This window comes from Sordaria macrospora, chromosome 5 (genome assembly GCF_033870435.1).
Source record: "Sordaria macrospora chromosome 5, complete sequence".
NCBI lineage: Eukaryota > Fungi > Ascomycota > Sordariomycetes > Sordariales > Sordariaceae > Sordaria > Sordaria macrospora.
Genome location: NC_089375.1, coordinates 2,410,042 through 2,432,176, shown reverse-complemented (window position 1 = coordinate 2,432,176; position 22,135 = coordinate 2,410,042). Strand labels below are relative to the sequence as shown.

Genomic DNA, 22,135 nt, shown 5'->3' with positions numbered 1-22,135 from the left:
AGGGCTTTGATTCAGTATGGTGTGGATGTTGGCATGCTGAGGAATATGGGATGTTAATGATGGAACGCTTTTATGTGATATGAGTTATGACTAGCGGGTAATTTATATTCTTCTTTCACATAACTTGTTTGTTTCAGGACATCAATGGGGCCTTGAGCATGCGAAAAGCCTCAATCATATTTGGTTTCTTCTTACATATATGTGACTGTCTTTCCAGACACTAGTCCCTTAGCCGACCATCACGACCACCGCTACAGCCACTTCGCAAGCATCGTGTCTTTTGCTCGCGGAACTGTTCCGACCACCTACCATCAACTCAATCAATGCTCATTGGACAAGCGCCATCTCCGTACAGTTTTCGGTGAACGGGATGGTAGCCTAGCGGGTAACCCCCTCCCGTGCATGCACTGCCACACTCCGTGCCCCTATCACCAAAGAGGCACAGCACATGAAAGGCAAAAGAGGCATTGCCAGCTCGCCCGACCGTTAGAAAAGAAGAAAACAAGGGGGACAAATCGGACAAGACGGAGAGAAAGCAAACGCATGGCATTGGGATGGCATGGCGAACAACATTTTTCACACGAACAAAACGAGGCGGCCCACGAGGCGGCCGCAAGGCAACCAGACTAGTGCGGCCGCGGTGCGCGGCGTTGGTAAGGGGTGTAAACAACTTTAGCAGAGCCGCTCTCGCGCACTTCAGGTGTGCTGTTCTTTTTTCTGTCTTGCTTTTTTCTTTCATTTGTTGTGAAGTGGTGAAAACACAGATGGTAAAGGAATAATGGGTGATGATTAAGGTATCTGTTCTCATTCCCTGTCAAATTATGCTCCAACGGAAAGAGTGTCTCGGATGGGAATGGATGGGATGGGAGCTACATGGTTCGGCCGCCGCCCGCCTCACGCCTGCTCAAAGTTCCGAGTTTGATCTGGCAAGTGGGATATCACCGAACGACAGACGTTCTTCCTCACTGATGAGTAATGCCCCTCCATCTCCTTTTCTTCTCTTTTTCCTCCTTTTCTCCCCTTCCCCTCAACATCACCCGGTTATCCCTAGCGCGGAGCATGACGACCACACATCTTGCTCTTGAATCATTCAGCATCCACCGATATTCACGATGACTCGAACAGAAGCCGACGATGGAAGTAAATTTCATTGCCGCTCATAGCTTTGCGCTTTCATGCGACCAACCAAGATTCGAAACACTCGAAAAGTGGCCTCGTTTCCCGTCCAAAAATCCGAGGAAGAAAAAAAACATCGCCGTCATCATCATCATGAGTCATCAGTCATCGTCATCCAAAACAAGAAAACGTACCAAACATCTCGACATGAACAGATATCGGTTACCGAATCTTCTCGGCCAGCCGAAAAGATTTTCCCCCGAAAAGTATAGAGAAAAGGCATTCCGTCATCAGTCATCAGCATCAACCCCCGAGAAATGAGAAGAGAAGAAAGAATAACAAGAAAGATGGCATCTCAACGCGCAAAAACAACAACCACGAAAGCCAACAACTTGTACCTTGAACAGTTCGTTCCATCCATCATCTGTCGGATATCCACATACTGCTCGGATGTGTGCATCGCGTCCCGTCCGCAGATGTGCATGAAAAGGCACATGATGCAAGCAGCACCCGGGACAGAAGCAATCAGAGACCATGATGACGTGTCTTCGCTGGTCCAATCCGAAGTTCGGGAACATCAAAACGAAGCTGAGACGAAAGAAAAGAAGATGGGAAGTAAGAATGAAAGGGGTATCGAAAACGAAGCGAATTTTCCTCCGTATTTTTTCTTCACGACGACCGACATTCCTAGACGAAAGACAAAGCCGCACCAGAGAATGCCGACCGAAATGAGCGACTGGGTGAGCGTCTGGGTGACCGACCGACTGACCGACCGAGCGTGTCAAGCATGGCCACGGGACAACGACCAAAGAAGCAGAGACAGGGTCAACAGTGTCAAGATCCTTTTCTCCAAGTCTGATTTCCATTCTTTTCCCCTTTTTTTCACCGGCGGGAACCTCCCCCTCTGCGTCTCATGCGGTCTTCACGCGCCAACTCACGAGGCGATCGATACCAGCCATCGTCCTCCGGAGGAGTAAGCGGACCATGTGGTCCCCTTTGGCTTTGGCTGTGGCTTTGACCATGTTGGTGGCTATTATCTGACACCGACCCTGGAGTACCAGGAATCCTCATCGCTGGCGGCAACTCCGTATAACTCTTATAGTCTCTCCACATTTGTTCGTTGATCAAGCGGTTTTGATACATGTGATCAGCCATGTTGAAGTCAGGCCGCATGCTCTCTATGGTCAAGCTCTCATCTCCTTGTATGTGGCCGTGGATGTGGCGCATGCGGTCAACGAAATTTCGTTGGCGGTCGGCTTGCGGTGCTCGTTCGTTGACGGAAAACAGGTAGTCGTCACAGAACCAGCAGACGACTGTGCTGGGGAACAAGTTGTTCAAGTGCATGAGGTGGTGGTTGATCCAGGCGCCCTCCTCGTTGAGGTAGAAATTCGCGCCGCAGCCGGCCACGACGCGTAATTCGCACCATAGATCACCGCCCTGGTCGTAAAGGCCCTGAGGCCCTTGACTGATATGTTGTTCCAAAGTAGGACGGTCCAGACCGCGGGACGGAATTGTGATGGCGGTGGATGCCGACCTCATTGAATACGCCGTGGATGGAGCATAGGAGGAGTTGACAGAATCGGTGTCGTAGTAATGATGAGAGCTACTGCGTGGGGTCGAGTCTTCAAACAAGGATGCATGGTCGTCGTCACACTCATCATATCTGTATTCCTGATGGGAATAACCATTGATACGGTCTGCTGAGGTGCGATACGCCATTGTGCGGTTGGTTGAGGGGCGACAAGTGTCAGCCGGACAAGCGGCAGTGGGGATGTTTTGAATGGGAGGGGCAAGCGAGTGTTCTGCTTCCTCTGACGTGGGGGTCCCGTTCGACGTTCGAGAGCCTGGTTATGTGGAACGGGCCGTTGCTGATGCCTCGGAGCCGGCTATGAAGATGTCACTGCTCTCTGGTTCAAGTCAGAAATGAAGTCTCAAAGAAAAACCAGAGCTGGTGACACCAGAGACTAAGAGCAACTAGAAGTCGTCTTCAACAAAAGAGTGAAAGCAAGCTGGAGGGGAAGAGGGAATGCCAGAAGTGTATGCTGGGATACAAGCGCAAGTGCGAGAATCCAATGCCATCGTGGCAGCCAGCGCTGTGTATAGGTGCCATTGCCGAGGCAGGGTGGGAGGATATGTATGGTTCTTATCGAGAACGAAAACGTTACCTACATTGGCGGATCGAGTGTTCCCGTTGGGGGTTGCAGTTGTGCACCCAACCGTAAGCTCTGAAAAACTTCAAGTGGCACTTGATGGGATCGGTAGGAGAAGATGATGTTGATGAAAGCGAGGATCAAGTATTCTGGGAAGATTCGGGCAGTCTTTGAGTTGATATAGTCCCCAAGTGTGGAGGTTGATTTCCCAACCAGTCGAAGGGAACTTGGTGTCAGTTGTGGATTTTGAGGAAACCAAAGTCATCTTTCCAGGGAAAAGGGAAAAGGAAATCAGGGACCATGGAGAGGTTATATCGCGAACTTCCCGTTTCCTCTCATCTGCCCAATCTCCCACTTAGAAAACCTCCCGTCCTTTCCTATGTGTCGCACTCATATGACCACCTCCTCAAGTCGCGTATGGCAAGTAATGCGCGTCCACAACGTCAACCCTCGGAAATCTCACCGTTCCCTCCTCGGCCCACACACCCACCACCACTCCGCGGGTGTATCATCATCGGGTCGGGCCTCTGTTCCTCTCCCTATCAGATCAGAACAGCCAGTTGGATTTTGGAATTTTGTTGTTGCCCCGCCCTTCTTTCCCCCTTGTCGAGCCGACTTCCGTGCCGGAACGTCTAAAATCTTGGGATTTAGTTGGTTTCCGGTTGATGTCGCGTTTTCTGGCCTCTCGAAGAGAGACAACACATCGATATCTTTGTCTAGCGGAAAATAAGTTTCGGGAGGAGGGGTAAAAGAGGCAAATGGTACTCGGGACGGATGTACCCCTGGCACTAGACTGTTTAGTGCCCTTTTTCGTCCTCCCCTTTTCCACCACTCATTGTTTTCTTTTGGGTCCTGAATATTTACCTAACGATCTTGATCAAACCAACAAACGTAGGAACGTCGGATAGCCATTTCATTCAGGCGGGTGGTTGGCTTCACGGTTTGAAACGTGATGTCGCTCAGCGTCAGCCAGCGAACGTCGGCGAGCAGTGAGGAGCAACATCGGCAAGACAGACAGACAAGCTATTAGCATTTACCATTTGCCGGCTCTACCCTTCTCTTTCCTTTCCATCTCCGACGATAGACAAGAAGAGGTTGGGCAACAGCTGCCAAGAACATATCGCTAGGTCATTCCGGCCTTCATCTACCCGGAATGGAAATGCGGCGAGGCAGCATATGCGACGCCGATGCACCTTCTCCTCCCCTCTTCCTCGGAGACGGCATGTGGTCCGGGTTAAGTGAAAGCATGTAGGTACGTGCAAGACTCCCACTTCCCCCAAACTGCACTGCACTCCAACACCCGAACAACCTGTTCGCTTTTCCCACCACAAGAAAGTCATTGGGGTGCAAGTATAGATGGGTGCGGAGAACCTGCCTGCAGTGGATGTCGAACGAGGTGAGGGGGGAGGGGAGAAAAGAGAATGTACCATATCTGCAGTGGTGAGGTGGCTTGAGATGATGTGGCTTTCGCTGCTGCTACTGCTTCATGCGGGTCTGGGGAAAAAGCAATGTGGTAGTGCAGCATACATAAAAGTAGTCTGCATATTCGAAGGATTCGGCTGAGGAAACTGAGTGGATGACTGCTGCTGCTGCAGCGTGCCATGACCGACGGACGGGATGAAGACAGTTGCCGAAGAATTGAATTGACTTTCGTGAATTCAATGAGCCTTTACCAGCCACCACGTGCTAACCCACAAGTCCACAACTTCACGCGATACGCTTTCATATGGCTCACACACCTAGGTATGTCCTCCATTAGGTCCATCGATCGGACTGGGTTGACATCCGCTCCGTTCGGTAGAGTATCTTTTCCTTCGCCTTCGTTCCCCTCTCACTGTCGCAGTCGTTGCCGTATCTCTGGATCGTGGAGCAGGTACTGTAGCAGTATCCCTCGTGAATCTTCGAATAGCGGGGGACGTTTGCGACGGGTTCACAGAACTCAGAACTCATATTTCCATGCATAGGAAAGCCATTCAGGCACATCGATGCAACGAGAGATCACGCCTTTGCGTCTGAAGCACGTACAGTACCGATATACCCAAGGCACTTACCGTACCTATCTACGTGGCACCCTTCAAGCCGTAACGGCTTGCATGAATATTCGGCTTTGCTGGCTAATAATGTTTATTGAGCCATCAAAAAAGCCAATAATGTATGTAAAAGATACCAGGTACGCAGTAGATAGTTTGCTTTCATCCAATCGCAAAGCTATCCAGCGCGTTGGGTAAGCATCGTCGTCGGGTCGTCAGGAGATTCTACCAGTAAGTCGTAAAGCGCTCGCGTCTAGCTAGGGTTGCGGTTGCGGAATCTTGTCATTTTGCTAGCTCAATAGTAACCATCTGATCTGATCAAGGCGTCGTCGTCGTCGGTCAATCCTGAGATAAGAGGGGAGATGTATATGCGGAATGATTTCATTCCAGCCATCTCTTTTTATCTGATCCTTTACTATAGGTATTTGCTGATACGTATCGAGTAGTGTAGCATGTGTAGTAGTATGGTAACAGCTCACCACAGTGAAAAGAGGTTGATTCATTGTCGGATATCCCGTCCTTCATTCACATGAATGAACTGCCAAGCAAGCAAGGACCTAGCTTCCGATACCACTTCTGACCACCCTCTTCCGCTTATAGCAAGTTGGAAGTGAAGAGGTGAGGGACGGGACTGCCGCCGGGTCAGCTCCTGGAGAGATGCAATTGCGGAGAAGCCGATGGATAGATGAATGGGTGGGGGAATAAATGGGTAAAGCGGGATGGTAGGTACATAGGCATGTACATGGTCGTATGGAGCGAAGAGATCACGGCGCCGAAACGGCAAGGACACCTTGTGATAATCAACAACCACGGCACCATCGACTTCTTGTCCAGTAGAGGTATGCACCGCTAATATCCCAATTTCCAGGGAAGTTGCTAGCCGTAAGGGGCGCCTGCTAATCCCGATATCGAATATTGAGGCTCTGCTGGGCCAAATCCAGTGAAGTGATGGAATCGGTCGTTCCGACAAGATATATGGTTCGGTGCATGTATTATCATAACTAGTTGCATGTTATACGTCTGCTGCGTCTTTTCTGTCCATCCATGTTCATGTGGGACCAAATGGTGCATCGAAGTTGATACCTTCGAAGTTGATACCTTCGAAGTAGGTAGGGGCACGCAATGCCATCTCTGTTGACGGATAAGAGAAAGCATCTCAGGCTTATCGACGTTCCTGGTCTCCGAGACTCCCGTTAAACGTGTTTCAGGTGTGGTGAAATAGTCGCCGGGTAACCTGACACGTCTTTTGGGGGCGAGAAAACCACATGGCCTTTTAATTGAAAGCAGTTCCAGATGTTTCAGATGGTAGCTGATCGAGGTTGTGATCTGATTCTCTCCGAGCTACCACAGCAGCTCCAGGATATGCGAGGTTCTTCCGCAGATAACGGACTCGTGCCCAACAGGGGGAACTATCGCCATGGCGCGCGGGGCTTGCATTTCTTCCCCACGTGGTTAGGCCGTCGGCTTTGGTACGTTGGGCATCAACCGATCAACTCGTTGATGACTATCGGTAGCCGCTTCGTTCCGGGTCGCGGTGACAATCCCTGCTCACACATGTCCCTTCGAGGGCCAATGATCGACATCTGAAGAACATCAGAACATTACCATAGATTGCAATGAGCAGGAGTTGTTGGCCTGTTGCCCGTGGTGCTGGATTGGTCGCGTTGTTTAGCTCCGTTTCATCTTCAGCTGAAAGCTCGTCGACCATGGAGCGGAAGATAGAAGATCGCTCAAGATCATCAAATCGGCCGTCTGGAGTTTTCACGAGTGGCCGTTAACGTCGGCTCAACGTCTTGCTTCACTCTTCCGGACTGCAAAGTACCCTGGCCTTGGCAATGACATTCCTCCATTGGAGCTGCCCACCAGTTTCGTCGCCCTGCTTAATGATTCCCGGAAACGTGACGCAGCAGATCTCTCTATCCGACAAACTCTCCTCGTCCTCGCCACCGATGTCTTCCATCGTGGTTGCATCGAAAAGAACTCGTTGATGTGGCAGAATCTCGGGCATGTTAACTCTGAAGATGGCTTTCTGGACGACGAGAAGCCGTGACATGTCGATTGCGCTGTTGACAAGTTGCCTGAGACCTTGATCCCGCGCTGCGGTGGCCTTGGTATCAACACCCGTAATGGCATCCAAGATGCTATTGGCTTTGGCAACCAAGGCGTCGATAATGACGGCTGTTTCGGCTTGTAGCTTCTGGTCGGCTTCCCGTTTCAGGATAGATAGAGTCAGGGCGCGCCACTGGTTGAGAGATTCGGGCGTTGATGCTGCGTATGTCAGTAAGGTCAGCTTCCGGTCATCACAAGAACAGGATTCGTCTAAAAACTGCCGGCAACATACCAATACCCCCAAGCATCCCCTCCGCCTCCCTAACCACCCGCTCCTGCTCCCCCGTCAACCCAACAAAGTAAGCGCCAAACACCATGTCCACCAACAACCTCGACACCACACTCTGTATCAGATGTATCTTGCCGCCCATCGCCAATATCTCGTCAAACATAGGCACCACCCTTCCCAACTCCCCCCTCACCCCATCATCCACTTCTACTCTCACCTTGGCCCTCCTAAAATTCACGAGCATCCAATTCTGCAACCCATTCCCCAACCTCGCCATGCCCGCCCCAAACACCTCATCGCTCACCTGCGTCGCCGCTCCCGTCGCGTCCGCCCGCGTGCTATTACTCACCCACTCCTTCAGCCCGCGCATCTGCCGCCGCAAGTCGCGGATCTCGTCCTCGCGTTCGCGCAGGCTCTGCTGCACGGCGTTCCAGCCGGAGCGAAGCTCGTCGCGCTCGGCACGGAGGGCGTCGGCTTCCAGCCGTAAGAGGCGGAGCTCGGCAGCGGTGGTGGAGGTCAGCGAGGAGAGACTGGAGGAGGCGTTGGTCAGGGCGTCGAGGCTGCGCTGGTACGAGAGCTCGAGGTGGGCTATGCGGTCGTCTTTTTGCCTGAGGAGGTCCTCGCAGGTAGTAGTTGGACGTGTAGGTGTTGTCGGTCTTGGTGCGGGTATGGGTGAGGGAGAGGCTCGCATGCTTGAGCTGGAGCTGGAAGGGTCTGCTGTAGATATAATGCCTGTAGTTGTAATTGTACCACCGCCTTCATCCATGACTATGAATCTACTCCCGCGGGGCGTGCTTGTGTGGCTGCTATGGGCATCGGGAGAAGGGGAAGGAGAGAGTGCTGCTCGCGGAGGCGGAGCTATGGCTTGGGCCAAGCCACCCGGTCGTGGACTACGGGTAGCGTTTCTCGACGGCGATGTTGGCTGAGAGCTGGAGCTGGCATTTCGTAGACTGCGCAAACACGAAGGACTTCGAGCACTTTCCGAAGAACCGCGAGGCTTCTCGGGCGTCCCCAGAGTCTTGCGAGGCATCTTGATGGGTGTAATTGTAGCGAACAAACAAAAACACGTTCGGCTATCGTAGAGCGGAAAGGGAAAAGAAAGCGCTCTGGTCGTTACTCTGCTCGGTACGCGGCATGCTGATTTCCAGAGTGTTCGCAAAAGTGTCGTCGTTATTGTCGTTGCGGTGTTTGCTGATGTGATGTGGCTGTCGTTGCCTGGAGAACTTGAAGCCAGCGGGTTGGTTGTCCAAGCCACTCGGAATGAAGGGTGGAACAAGTTTCTACTTGCTGATCGCGAAGTCGATTCCAGTGCACTTTTTTTCTGTGCCTTCCCGTTAGAGACACTTTTTAGCCTTTAGTTGTTGTCGGGCCACTCTTTCCCGGAGAGTTGTTCTGGTCATCAGCCCTGTAGTCCCGTGGTCCCCAGTTAAACAACCCCTGTCCATCGATCCTTCCACAGCGGTGTTCGTTTCCAAAAGAGTGGGGCCCTTCGATACTTCCTTTCATTGGACATGGGACAGGGATCATGGTCCGAATGGTCTGGTCGCCGTACCTTCAGCAACGGGCCAGGCAAGGTCCGTTCGGGGCGGCGCGGCCAAAACATGGCATTCAGGGGTTGACCCATGGAAGCCCCTCTGCCCCTCCTCTCGAAGCCCTATGGCCGAACATGGAATGTAGACAGGTACTTTTACGCACATTGTACGTACAGCTTCGGGGCTGGGAGCTTACACACAGTAGATACAACCGTGGGAATAGACCGGGAAAGACTCGACTCCAAGTAACGACTCGATCGATATGTAGGGACGATGTACATACGATACCTACCTAGCCTAACGGGATATCTACGGCCGCGGCTATCTCTTCGCTTCGCGTGCTTCATTCCCGTCCTCTCTCTCTCAAAAGTTAGCGTGGCTCGTGGATACCAAACCTTGGGCCTTTGTCGGACTGTGACATCTTCCCTCTTCCTCTTTCAGCTGTGCTGTACTATAACCGTAATTCATCCACCTCTAAAGTCGCATGGTTCGACAGACTAAAAGTCAACCTCCTCCTCAACCTCATAAGCCTCATCAACCACCACCCCATTCACCCCAATCTCCTTCTTCGCCCCCATCTTGCAAATAGCCACCTTTTCCATCTTGACGTCTTCCATCCACGTATACTCCTCGTACCTCTCTAGAATCTCTCTCGCGTCAATCGTCAGTCTTTCTTTTCTGCCCCCTCTATGACCGCCGTGTTGACCGTGACCATGACCTCCCTTCTTCGCTCCCCTATTGCCTCCTCCTCCTCCTCCTTGCTGCTGACCCTTCCTACCCTTCACATAAATCGTATTAACAACCGTGGCATGCAACAAGAGCGGTCTCCCGCCTTCCTCCATCATCAGCCCCTTCTGCACAAACTTGTCCTTGACCTTTTCGCAAAACCGCTGGAGGTGGCCGAGCGGGTCAACGGGTGGCGCGTAAAGGACCGCTGCTTTGGAAGGTGGTTGCATCGCGTGAAGACCTCTTAACGTGATTTTCAGACCTTCTTCTTCTTCTTCGTCTGTCTTCTTTCCTGTTCCAGACCGAGACTGAGGTTGGACATCCCCAACAGCCGTCCCCGGCCCAGCCTCCAGTCCCTCACCCTTCTCTTCCGCCGTGCCAACAGCGAGGGGTGCACCACCATCGTGGTCACTGTCGTCATCTCGGAGCACCGGTACCGCCGTCACCTGTGTCTGTGACTGCCTCAACACCTCCTGCCAAATTTCTCTCAGCCTCAAGCTCTTCAACAGAGCCTTGGCTTCTTCCAGCTTCCTTAGCCCGCTCAGACTTTCACCTCCACCTCCACCTCCACCTCCACCTCCACTCGGTGACTGTTCCCTACTACTGCCACTCCTACTGCCACTCCTACTCCCACTCCTTTCCCTTCTTCCCTTCCCATATTCTTCTCCTTCCTTGCCCCCACTTCCCGCATCCCCCCTATCAGGACCACACCTAGCAGGTTTCCCAACCTTGGGCTCCAAGAAACTCATAACCCCCAACGTCAAATGAATAGTTCCCACAGGCCTGATGGCTTCCTCTGGTATCGGCAACGCTCCGTAAGCGCTGGAGGGATTGGGGACCGTCACCTCCTCCCTGAAGGCGGCTAGGCTGCGGGTGAGTTGAGGTCGGGAGGCGGTGGTGACGAGGGGGATGCAGAGGAAGTGCGTGGGGGTCGGTTTTGGTGGCATCTTTGGTTTTTTGTTGGTGTTTCGGCTGGTATTCTTGTCTTCGCCTTTGGAATTCAGGTTGGCCTGGGAGGTGGTGGACTGGGTCCTATCCTCACTCGTTGGTTGGTGCTGTTGCTCCTGTGTTGTTATTGATGATGATGATGATTTCGACGACGTTGATAATGATGTAGACGGTTCTGGGCCTGCTGTCGGTACTCGTGTCTTTGACTCCTTCATTTTGGCCTTGTTGATCAGCTAGGTGCTTCGGCTGATGTCTTCTGATTGGGACCTTTTCCAGCAAGGTAAAACTCCGGGGAGATGGTATGATTTGAGTAAAGTAATGGGGGGGGGGGGGCAAATGCCGGTAGGATACCTTGTTGCTACTTCTCTGTGTGAGGTTTCAGAAGATTTGGTGATGTAGAGTGGTGAATAAGCACTAGTCTATCTACACTCGATGTGTTAATCCGGCGATTTTAACTTTGACTCCTTGTTGGTCAAGCTTTCCAGGGCTGCAAGCTCCGCATTGACGCCTCATTGATTGTGCTCGGTGTTGGAAAGCAACAACACAACCTGATGTTGCTATGTTTAGGAGTGTCCTTTGCACCTCGCTACCGAAAAGATGGCCCAGGTGTCAAGCGGGGTGTCTGTGGTGGCGTTGTCGGTACGTTTTTTGGCGATTGGGAATTGATTAATTTAAGTGCTTACAAAGCTGACCATCAACATCTGGCCGTGACTTGTGGACGTCAGAGTGGTCGGCGACTTGGTGCGAATCTGGGTTCGGTGTTGAATGAAGTTGATTTCCATTGCCGGCCGGGGGACGATCAGCTGGAGCTCCGTCTTATCATTGGTGACGTTTCCATGTCGAGAGTAAACGGAGGTGGGGTCCGTGCATTTTCAACCCTACCATTTTTACCGGAAGCCTCCGAGCCATATCGCCGTAGGTCTTGTCACTTTCCCTATCACGATCATCACCTCTAGAGCTTGCCCAGCCGCCACCCCTGACGAACAGAACAACTTGAGGATGTTATATGATATATACTATCTGTATGAATCGGATCCGATACCCCGGAAACCGCTGCTAACAAGGGCTACTCCTGTCTGTAAGAACTGTGACTAACCCCCTACTATCCACCAAGCGACAAACAACATTTGAACATCCCGATATTCCAACAAGCAAAAGGGTCCAAAACAGAGACCATGCTGGAATCATCTTCCCCACCTGTATCTCGGGACAGTAAGCCTGCTACTTCTCGAAGCCTTCCCGTAAGCATCATCCCGTAAATGCCCTTTCCAGCGCACCCCATGAAACGTGCGTCTGATCCGCAGAACGCCGTCGGTGCGCAATGCCCACGCGTAATGACTATGGCTCTCATAGCTCCAAACCCTGGGGAATGGCTAGCTCTAAAAGGCCTCTGAATTCTATTCCGATTCGCGTCTTCTAGACTGCTGTGCTTTTATTTTTTCCGCGTCTCGCCAACTCGACCTACTCGCCCGAAGGTATGCCATGCTTGGTGTCGCCGAAGCTGCTCCAACATAGGCAGACAGGCATGCTTGCCCTCATCGCCCAACGAAAGCGTCGGGATATGGGCACGGCAAGCCGGAGGAGGGTGTCGTAAACCATTCGAAATCCCACACTACTCGTCATCTGGCTGGAAGAAGCCGTGTGTTTCGTTTAACATCATATCCGCCAGCACGTCTTTGTCGTTCCTGGCGGTCTTGAGGGCAGCCTTGATCTTGTCCAGGCAGACCTGTTCGTTGGGCTCGGCAGATCCATCGACGTTGAGCTTGTGGCCGTATTGTTGGATAATTTGGCACGAATCCCTGATTTTGTTAAACCCGAGAGTGGCTGAAGAGCCCTTCAGGAAATGACCCAGACTCGACAGCGTCTCGAGCCTCTTGCCGTTGTCGAGCTTGTTGTTGTTCCTGATCAAGAGACCCTCGTATTAGCTCTGGGGTCCTCTAAAGGCGTCAAGGTAAGCTCGCATAGCATGACGAGCATCAAAAGAAGACAAGGCGGCCCCGACTCGGCTCAGAGCACTTACAAAACCTCCTCGATCTTTACAAATGTCTCCTCGGCCTGGTCAAAGAAGTTGGTGACCAAAGACTTGCTGAACTCGCGCTTGTCGTCATCGTCCATCTCTAGGATCTGCTCAAAGATCCCATTGTCGACGTGCTCTCCGAAATCCGGCATTATGTCTTGATCTTCCTGTGTGTTTGCGCTCGTGGTTAGTTGCGGATCGAAAAGAGGACCAGACCCAGAGCTGCATCATGTCGACGAACCCTATCGTCATCGTAATGTGAATGCATGGTGGACTGCGGAAACCGGATGCAATACAAAGCGTGTTGACGTAATGGAATCAAAGAAAAAAAGTTTGGGAGAGGAATACAGCCCGCACGAGGCCGGATAGGGGAAGGGGAAGGGGGGAGATGGTGGAAAGGGGGAAGGGGGGGGGGGGCTTCTTTTTCTTCTTCTCTCTATCTTCCCGAGCCGCAAAGTGCTCGGCGACTCGTGTACGAACACACGAAAGGTGGAAATTGTGCAAAGTGTGTAAGGTAATGCCTGGGGACTGCATGTGGCACGAACCTTGTGAGGAGGGGACCTGGGCGTCTGCTGATCTGGAACGGGGAGGGATCGGGGGCGCGGGGAAGATGCAGAATGCAGAAACGCAGATGGAGTAGAAGCTCGAAGAGGGAAGGCTTACACGACGGGGTCGAGGTCAGTTTCGAGGTACAATGGAAACCGACTGAAGAAAACAGCAGCACGGTGGACGGACGAGGATGATGGGGGTGCGAGTGCGGATGATGTTTTGTCGAAAACGGGGGGCCGTAACACACAGGAGAAACTTACATGTACAGGCCGTCGAAGGGACGGCGGGAAGGATGCGAAAGAGGCGGGCGGCGTCGGACGGACTAGCGACAGCAGATTGCGAGAGGAGACGGCCTTGGACAGGGGTGAGATTTTCGAGATTCTTATTTGCGCGAGGTGCGGAGTGAAGGTGGGGCCCAGCTTTTTAGTATAACGGCGACAAGCACTGGAAAGACTGAGAGAGGGTCGGAGGGCGTGGAGGGTTCGTTGTGAGGGTTCCGAGGGTTCAGCAGCGGATTGCTGGAAAAGGCAGCGATGGAGATAGTGTACTTGTAAAACAAAACAAAAAAAGAGGGCCGATCAATGGAGGCAACGAGAACCGTTCTCAGCGGCTCCTGAGCGACGATCCCACCGGAACGCAGCGCGAGCGCAGAAAAAAAGAAGAACCAACGGGTACCTAGAACGGGCAACAACGGGCAACAACGGGCAACGGGGCAACGGCGGGGGTACCGTGGGAGGGGCTTTGGCCTTTGTCTTAGTTTGGACAACAACAGTGTAGACAGGCGGGGCTAGGGGGGAAGATTGATGAGGCGCCAACACAGCCTTGACGTTTTTGGGTCAAAGATGTCAAAAGGGTTTTTGAATTGGAGATGGTCGATGTTGTTGATGTTGATGTTGAATTGCGGTGGTGCAAGAGGAAAGATCAGAGGCAGCTCAGAATGCGTTCAATGAGGTTGTGACGAGATGGAGGACCCGACGGGAAGTGCTTGGTCTTTAGGGTTCAAGGTGACGTTAGGTTGAACATATTGGACTCGCACAGGAACCTGAACGGGAAGTCAAGAGCTGAATGCTGAGGTGCTGAGAGCTACCTTCTACAGATAGGTCACGGTATGTACCATAGGAGCCCCAGGCGAGGAGAGGGTGGTAGGGACCGAAGAGTGATGGACGTGATGCCATATGGCGTGGGAGACAGGCAACATGGGCAAGGAGAAGAAGCTCGAGCAGAAAAGGGTCCTCCTTCCCAGCAAGACCCTCTTCCCGTCATGTACCGTAAAGCTCACGAAAGGTAGCCGTCTAACTGCAAAATGTTTAGGTTACCCCTCGCATGGTGGTCGCGTGGTGAGTTTGGTCCAGAGGCTCCAGGTTCCGTGTGGAATTCTGGCGCCGGCGGGGTGGAGCGCCTAGTACGGACCACGGAGCCACGGTACCTCAAAAGGTATGTAGCCAAAAAGAAAACAAGGAGGGAATCGTACTTTCACGTATCAAGATCAGTAATATATATCCCGTGCCTTATAATGACAACCTATGATACCCGGGCCTCGTCTACAGAAAGCTGTGTCAAGTGGCTTCGAGCTGCCCCGGTGCTGGCGCCGAGCTGAACCACCTGAACAATCTGAACCAACTGCAAACCGATGATCAAAGACTGCGAGGTAGTCACTGGTCTCAGAGGTCTCGGTGTTGTTGGGTTGGTCCAGTCGTTGGCGTCGGAAAGGAAATGATGAAAGATTCCGGAATGGAGGGACCCCGAAATGATACGTCAGCTGGTAACCTTCCCCGTAACCTTCCTGCAGTGGCAGAAGCGGGGGAAAGTGGAAGGGATGAAATAACAATGAAAAGAAGGTTGCTTTCACGTTGCTACCCCAACCTCAACGTTAGTAATTTTGGGGAAGCTACGCCGGTAGCATTAACTGACTCAGCCCGGTCTCTACAGTAAATACCTGTAGTATACACGACTCGGTTGAGCTCCCGCCTGGAAACCTCAGCTACCTCCTAGCTCCAATACCTAGCTCTCTACCCTAGAGGTATGCCACCAAAATTGTCTTGGGAGGTCCAGGGGTCCCAGGTGGAATGGCAATTGCGCACATCTAATCGGTACCAAGTGTGTCAAAAGGACGGGAAAACGGCCAGACATGGCGGCGTTGGGCGCCGTCAAAAACAAGGCATAACCTTTTCCATCTCCTTCTCTACTGTACAAGTCAGGCCACATTTGCAGGAACCATTGAGAAAAGGAGGATAGCGGCTTGCCAGGGCTGCATCTCGAGTGCTACATGCAGACAATGCAGGCCGCTTTGCCCTTTCTTTTTTTTTTTTTCGCAATATAATCCGGGACCTTGATGCCCTTCAGTTCCAGGAATCAACTTCGTCCAAAACGCATCCTCCATTCCGTTTTCGGGCGGCATTTGATTTTGAAAGTGCTTGGTGGCAGGCTGGTCGTTGCAGACTGGTTGGACCGGCTGTGGATTATCACAACATGGGACAGCCTTGGGGGGCAGGCGGAGGCCGTGATGGAGAGGTCGAAGGATACCACGAGGTCACGACGGCGTCGACTCCACCAACCACTGTGGCCAGTTCGATTTTTTGATGACATTCCGATTCTCCTCTCACTTCTTCGAGTCACGACGTGACCGGGATCAGAGGACGCCGCGTTGCTTCACCTCGAGATCTTGGGAAACCTGTCAGGCAAACTTGCTCAACCTGCTTTTGGATGGTTCTTTTTCTGATGTTGGGCACTGTTCGTGAGCTTCTATGGGACCAGATGGACTGGTTGGACGTTGAAAATACCGTGTGCCACGGTTTTTTCCTCTCTCGGTTGATATCGGTGTTCTCAGCTTGTTATTTGTCCATTTTGCCAAGTCGACAAGGCGCCATCACATCGCACAATGAGGCATGTCCACCAGACAAGCTTTGACGGCCATTCGACAGCCTCTCGAATCATTTGCCATCTTAACATCCCATACTAACGCCAATATAGATAATGGAGGGACCGAATCATCAATCCGAGTGATGTATATATGTATGGATGTCAGCTATCGTTTATGTTGTTTTTTTTTACCTCACGGGTGTGGTACGTATTTTTGCTCGAGCTCAGTCGTCGGTCGTCTTCTTGTACATCCCGTCCCAACCGTGCTTTACCCAAACACATGTGCAGCCGATGTGAGCTAGGTTTCGCGCCGATGCAAATGGAGGTGGAAATGATCGTCGGTTTCCATGCTCTCTGTGCGCAGCAGAGATCTCCAACAATGATTGTGATAGGCCGACTACAATATCGTACATCAGGCGGCGTCCTGGGTGTGCTAAATCTCACGTGAATCGGGTGATGGGCTGAAGGAGCATCTTTTGACACACAAAATATTGCTGTATTCAGAATGCGAACAGAACTCGGAATATCCGCCGGTGAGCTGGGCGCGAAAGCAAAGTCGTGGCTCGGGCGATGAGGGGTACGGAGTACGGAGAACCGGGGCTGGGACCGGGACCAGGACCGGGACCAGGACCGGCCCGGTACCCTGCAACCGCAACAGTACCTAACTACTTCTACCTACCGACGGAATGGTCTCCAAGCCTGTCAGCGCAGAAAGTAGAATTCCCATCTTCCCCTTTCTCATAGACCCGAATCAGACTTCAGCTCGATGCAATTTCCGTCAATGCAGCATCGCAAGTGTAGCAACTGGATACCCTCATACATACATATACATATCGTTCACCCGTCTTTCCAGAGATCAATCATCTCCAAAATACCATCTGCCGGTTGGGCCACCGGGCAGCTGGGCCTCCTCCCCGCTCAACGCAGGGTCCATTCATTCGTCGTATGTTTCAAGGTTACAAGTACATACAAAGTTTCCTGCCGCACACCCACTTTCTTTAGCCAAGTTAGCCCCCAGCAAAGAATGCATTTGACAAGAATCTATAACCTCCAAACGTTCTTCACTATGCCTCGTCGAATCTTCCAGATATTTCATGATTGAAGAAACGCAAGAATGACGGTTTCCATGCAGTTGAAGTGTCCAACCATGTTATAAGAACCGAGGGATGCGGCGCGAAGCAGCAGTTACCTTATGATACCATTTGGCGGTACAAAGGTCGTACGAACCAGCTCCGCGCGTTTGGATACGACAATTTCTCTCCTGGCCCTTGTCCTTTTGGGACCACGGGATGGTTTCACGAAGAAGCCAAGAAAGAACCAATTCCCAAGGGTCCTGCATCGAAGCATACCATGCACCGCGCGCGATGCAGCAGCATGCCAGCGCAGTCGGATGAGGAGTCAGAGCACAGGTGATGGTGGAATTGGCTGACCCGACACCACCCACCATCACCAACTACGGTACCTATGGTACACCCAAACACCACCTCTCTCATCGCGAACAGAGATCTCCTCGGCATCCTCCATCCAATTCACGGTACGAGTCCCTCACAGAGCCCACAACTAAAACGGCCGTCACACATAACAATTCCAGCGTATGCTCTGCGCCGCCGGGATGCCCCTGCAGAGGAGACTGGACGGTATGGAGACGATGGATACACTATCGGAGGTGTTCACCAAAGCCGTGGGTCTGTTGTCTGCGTTCTTCCGTTCGTTCCATCCGCTGCGGAAGGCTTGAAACCCATCTTTTTTTTTTTTTTTTTTTTTGCGATGAAGGCTCCCTTTAGATTTTATTTTTTTTCTCCTCCCCCTTCCCTTCAATTCACGCTGCCATCCATCTATCCGGCCTAACGCTATTACAGCAGATGGATTCTGGTACCGATCGCATGCCAGCCAAGTTTTTACTGGTAGATGAAAGCCATACCTAATATTCACTTCAGCTAATGCCTCCGGAACACCTTCGCTGCGTCGGAAGAAATGGAAAAAGTCAAAAGAGAAAAAATCGAATGGGATGAGGGTCCAACATGGGATTCAACCCCACCACCACAAGAGCTCCGCTACCCCTCCGTGGGTCCCCACCAACCTCAAAATCCATTTGCGCGCGAAATCTGGCGATGGTGAGCCAGTCAAATGATGGGAACAATTGGCGCTTTACTTCACCTCCCGTTGCCCAGGGTGAGGTGGGGCTACCCGTGGCCACTGTATCCACTCCGGTGAACGTTCGTCTCTGTTTCCTCCCCGACGTCATTCCGCCTCCTGACGGACCACTGGCGTCATTGGTGGCACCGCTTATGCATGGATCCTGGGCATAACCTTCTTTGGGTTTGGCGTCCCGCTAAACCGATAACCCCTTGGTGGACTCGACCAAAAACGGTTCAAGCTTTACCGCTCACCGTCCAATTAGGACTTCCGTTTTCGCACCTCATCCAATCACAGTCCTTCGTCCCAGGAAGGAACGACTTAACGTCCTAAACCTTTACTTCCAAGTAGAAGTCACGATGACCTCTACGCCTTCCAAGTTGTAGACAGTGCCTTCCAAGTTAGCGAGTCTGGGAAATTGGGTTTAACAAAAAGGCGATTCCGCTTTTGTTGCTGCGTAGAATCTCATTTTTCACTTTGCAACATGTCAACTCTCTTCCTCCAAAATTCGCGAAAAGACGGACAACTTGAATCGCATCATTCCAACCACCAACCTTCAACAACGAACACTACTGCTTATTACCTGACTCGGGCGCCGACCCGACACCATCCACGATGACAAACATCTACGGAGCTTTGATTGTTCTTTTGCGGTCTAGACCTCGCCGGCCGGGTTTCGGCACAGCACGATGACGGTTTATGGGCACTCTACTTACTCCATCCTTGGAAAGTCCGGCGAGGATCTTCTCTTCTCTGACGAGCTCATGCCCCTATTCGGGCGGGCTCCCCAACAAGCCAACGGTTACACGCCCTGGCGCCCAAACCGACACCTTGTGTCCGTCGTCCATCCTGCAAACCGCCCGTTGTGGGACCTACTTACGGCTTCCGTTGCCCCATGCCTCCCATGGATCCGATGAGGGATCATCAACACGGCCGGCCTCATCAGTTACAGAGCACAGTACCTACGATACGGACTCGACTTTGCAGTGTGTCACCCACAGCGTCTTTTTACGAGCCACAAAATACTCATCTCATTTCCCTTCCATCCATGAGTGGTCGAGAAGAAGAATGATCCTTTTATCTTGACCTCCCAACCTGAGCCAAGAAGAGCCTTTCATTCAGCACAGTACCCGACACAGCAGTTACAGCTCTTGGCCAATCGCCCCTTCGGTTAATGAGACCCCGCAAGAGAAAGCCTATCTGCCCTAAGGTTCTCATATAGGGCTGCTAGAGTGTGCTTCAGAAAATGCTTAGCATGTTCTACCAGTGCCGCGTCAAGCAAAGATATACTATGCAGACGCGTATGAGGCGGGGCGGGAATGGCATCACAAATGGCACAATGCTGCAACTACCTGGGATATGTCTCGCATCTCTTTGTGGTTTTGGGGCGAAAAGGCTTTGTCTTGACTGGCATGAGGCGAGTGTCACTCTATCTACTGTCTGGTGCCCCTCTCCCTTCCCACTCCGATACATACTCAACTCATTTTTGTCTTCTTCCACGGCTAGCTAGGGGTGTGCAGTGCAAGAAGAGAGAGATTCTCAGCAATTCCGTACGAGCCGGAGCTGTCGCGAGAAAGAAAACGGTTCGAGGTGTCCCATCGGGATGCTTGTATCGAATTGTATTTTTCTAGGCACTGGCTATATCGCCGTAACAAGTCAGAAGGCACTAACTGTCGGAGGCGGCCATCACCTCCGACCCGCCCCGTTTGGCGGAGAATGCGTTAACACGGTAGCTGACATCCCCCGTCTTTAGGCGCCGTTTAGAGCCTCGTCGGCGGTGGGCAAGGGACATGAGACTGGTTGCAGCCTAGCCTGCCCAGCTAAAGCCACATTCGGGATTCGGTCAGTTGCGTTGTGGGATAAGCATAACTCCATGATAGCCAAGTCCGCGACAAGGGCCCTGTGGAGGGAGAGATATGAAAATCAAAACCCATCGAGAAACATGTCGACGGCCAGCCTGCCCAGTGGCTAGTTGCCGGTTAATTTCGACGACACGCACAGCTTCCGAACACGCAAACTCGAAACAATAATCGTTCGAGAAGAGGGGAAAGGTGAAGCGGTCCAAAATCCCGCGACCAACCTGCATGCACAGCAACACACACACATGCATAGTAACACCTTGTTCCGAGAGAAAAAACCTGTTTTTCCTCCCCATTAGGATCCAGCTGGGCAGCAATCACACTCATACTCTCTCCACATTTGCCGGGGGGAGGGGAGCACAAAAACGGGAGAGGAAGAGCACATGGGCCGGACGGAGGAGCCAAGGAGAGCAAGCTTGCCGACAGGGTTGGTAAACGGCAGCACGGAACACCGTTCCTAGTTGAGAAAAGTGAGACAAGGCACGCGGAGACGGGAAGCTGTAACGGTAGGTTCGGCAGAATGAGATCGAGATAACGGAGGTAGGTCGGTAGAGCGATGCTAAATAAAGCTACTCGGGGGGCATATAAAGTGAGAGCAAAGCCTTACGAGGCTGGAAAGCCTAATGAGACGCGGACAAGGGATCCGGAACGGCAACAGGATAGACTGTCGTGTTGATCAGAGGCATTCAGACGACAGACTACAACATGCGCAGGATGACGCTCAAAATGAGAGGACAGCGCGGAAGTCATCAAGGAGATAAGATGAGCGCGTGTTTGCCACTCAAAAAAGCAAAGCAATCTTCAATTTCGTGAAAAATTGACAACGCGGGATATCAGTCAAGAACACCCAAGGGTTTTCTAACACGGAAACAGCAGCGAAAGGGCAGAATAGACATGTGGTTAATCAAGAAATCAAAACCAGCTGAAACGGCAAAGGAACGTCTGTCTGGAGAAGGAGAACGTTTGCACGATACCCGACCGAAAATGAATCCATGGCCGCATTTTTCCGCTGATCATGGCCGGTCCCGTCCAGCAAGGTGCTCGTCACTGTGATGATAGCCTCTCTCTAACAATCGCATGGGACCAACCTCACGAGCTATTGAACGGAAGCGAGGTAGATATATCCCCGGCCTGCCAATATTGAGGCACAAACCCACACACATCAACGGAAACAGACCACTCGGGAAAATGCCTATGCCCCCCCTGGCCCCTTACCCAGCGCGCTCCCCGGAGTTACATATCTACCTTTGCTTGTTCAGCTCGTCCAAAATCGGTGTAGAGATTTACACAGTAAAGGCATTCATTAAGCCGCACCGACGATCATGACATAACACGCAGACCCTTACCCTTCCTACAGTGTAGATCGCTATCGGCGTTCCTGGTGTAGATCGGAGAATCAAAACTATTGGCGTGTGGGTCAAGCCCACCACGTAGTGTAGTAGATACAGAACCGTACAGGAAGGTGAGGTGAACATTGATGTTGATACAGATAAGCAGGGACTCAGAGGTTTTGAGAGACGAGGAGGGGTCGACGACAGAAAAGAGCTATTCTATATGCTCCTCAGAAACAATGGAACGTGTCCCGTTGATATTCCAGATATCAAGAGACCTCTTCTTCTAGACTACCTTATGAGGTGGACAGGTTGGGACCCCAAAGACCCTACCTACCCAGGACTGGGACTGGGACAGGAGGCAGAAGCAGAAACCATGCCAGTTCGAACGTGACATATCAATATAATTAATTCAAATACATAAAGTGGGTGGCTATAACAATAATGCGCACTCCGAGCCGTAGGTAGGTACAAAAGACAAGCAGTTCTTCGTCTCTACCACCATTATCGTCATCATCACCATCGTCAGCCACTCAACTAGGTA

The 22,135-nt window shown here is 52.0% G+C and overlaps 4 protein-coding genes across 4 annotated transcripts; all 4 read right to left on the bottom strand.

Moving 5' to 3' along the window:
* Positions 1-1,998: 1,998 nt before the first annotated feature.
* SMAC4_06232 (uncharacterized protein) lies at positions 1,999-2,835 on the bottom strand (the record flags this gene model as incomplete). The annotated part of the gene is made up of 2 exons (XM_066090417.1): positions 1,999-2,738; positions 2,769-2,835. The coding sequence occupies 2 exons, from the start codon at positions 2,833-2,835 to the stop codon at positions 1,999-2,001; spliced, it is 807 nt and encodes a 268-aa protein (XP_065947202.1).
* Positions 2,836-7,073: 4,238 nt separating this feature from the next.
* On the bottom strand, positions 7,074-8,922 carry SMAC4_06233 (uncharacterized protein). Its single transcript, XM_003345532.2, has 2 exons — positions 7,638-8,922; positions 7,074-7,564 (listed from the first exon to the last, which is right to left on the bottom strand). Exons 1-2 carry the CDS (start codon positions 8,662-8,664, stop codon positions 7,095-7,097), a joined length of 1,497 nt encoding a protein of 498 aa, XP_003345580.1. The 5' UTR covers positions 8,665-8,922; the 3' UTR covers positions 7,074-7,094.
* A 741-nt stretch (positions 8,923-9,663) lies between these two features.
* SMAC4_06234 (uncharacterized protein) lies at positions 9,664-11,055 on the bottom strand (the record flags this gene model as incomplete). The annotated part of the gene is made up of 1 exon (XM_003345533.1): positions 9,664-11,055. The coding sequence occupies one exon, from the start codon at positions 11,053-11,055 to the stop codon at positions 9,664-9,666; it is 1,392 nt and encodes a 463-aa protein (XP_003345581.1).
* Positions 11,056-11,825: 770 nt separating this feature from the next.
* Positions 11,826-14,314, bottom strand: SMAC4_06235 (uncharacterized protein). The gene is made up of 3 exons (XM_066090418.1): positions 13,403-14,314; positions 12,861-13,024; positions 11,826-12,741 (listed from the first exon to the last, which is right to left on the bottom strand). The coding sequence occupies exons 2-3, from the start codon at positions 13,007-13,009 to the stop codon at positions 12,453-12,455; spliced, it is 438 nt and encodes a 145-aa protein (XP_065947201.1). The 5' UTR covers positions 13,010-13,024; positions 13,403-14,314; the 3' UTR covers positions 11,826-12,452.
* Positions 14,315-22,135: the final 7,821 nt, after the last annotated feature.

Bases quoted from the DNA above. Each gene is read 5' to 3' on its own strand.
- SMAC4_06233 (XM_003345532.2), bottom strand. From the start codon at position 8,664: ATGCCTCGCAAGACTCTGGGGACGCCCGAGAAGCCTCGCGGTTCTTCG. The intron at 7,565-7,637 runs GTATGTTGCCGG...TGACATACGCAG, and splicing joins GGGGATGCTTGGGGGTATTG to CATCAACGCCCGAATCTCTC.
- SMAC4_06235 (XM_066090418.1), bottom strand. From the start codon at position 13,009: ATGCCGGATTTCGGAGAGCACGTCGACAATGGGATCTTTGAGCAGATC. The intron at 12,742-12,860 runs GTAAGTGCTCTG...TCTCTTGATCAG, and splicing joins GTAAAGATCGAGGAGGTTTT to GAACAACAACAAGCTCGACA.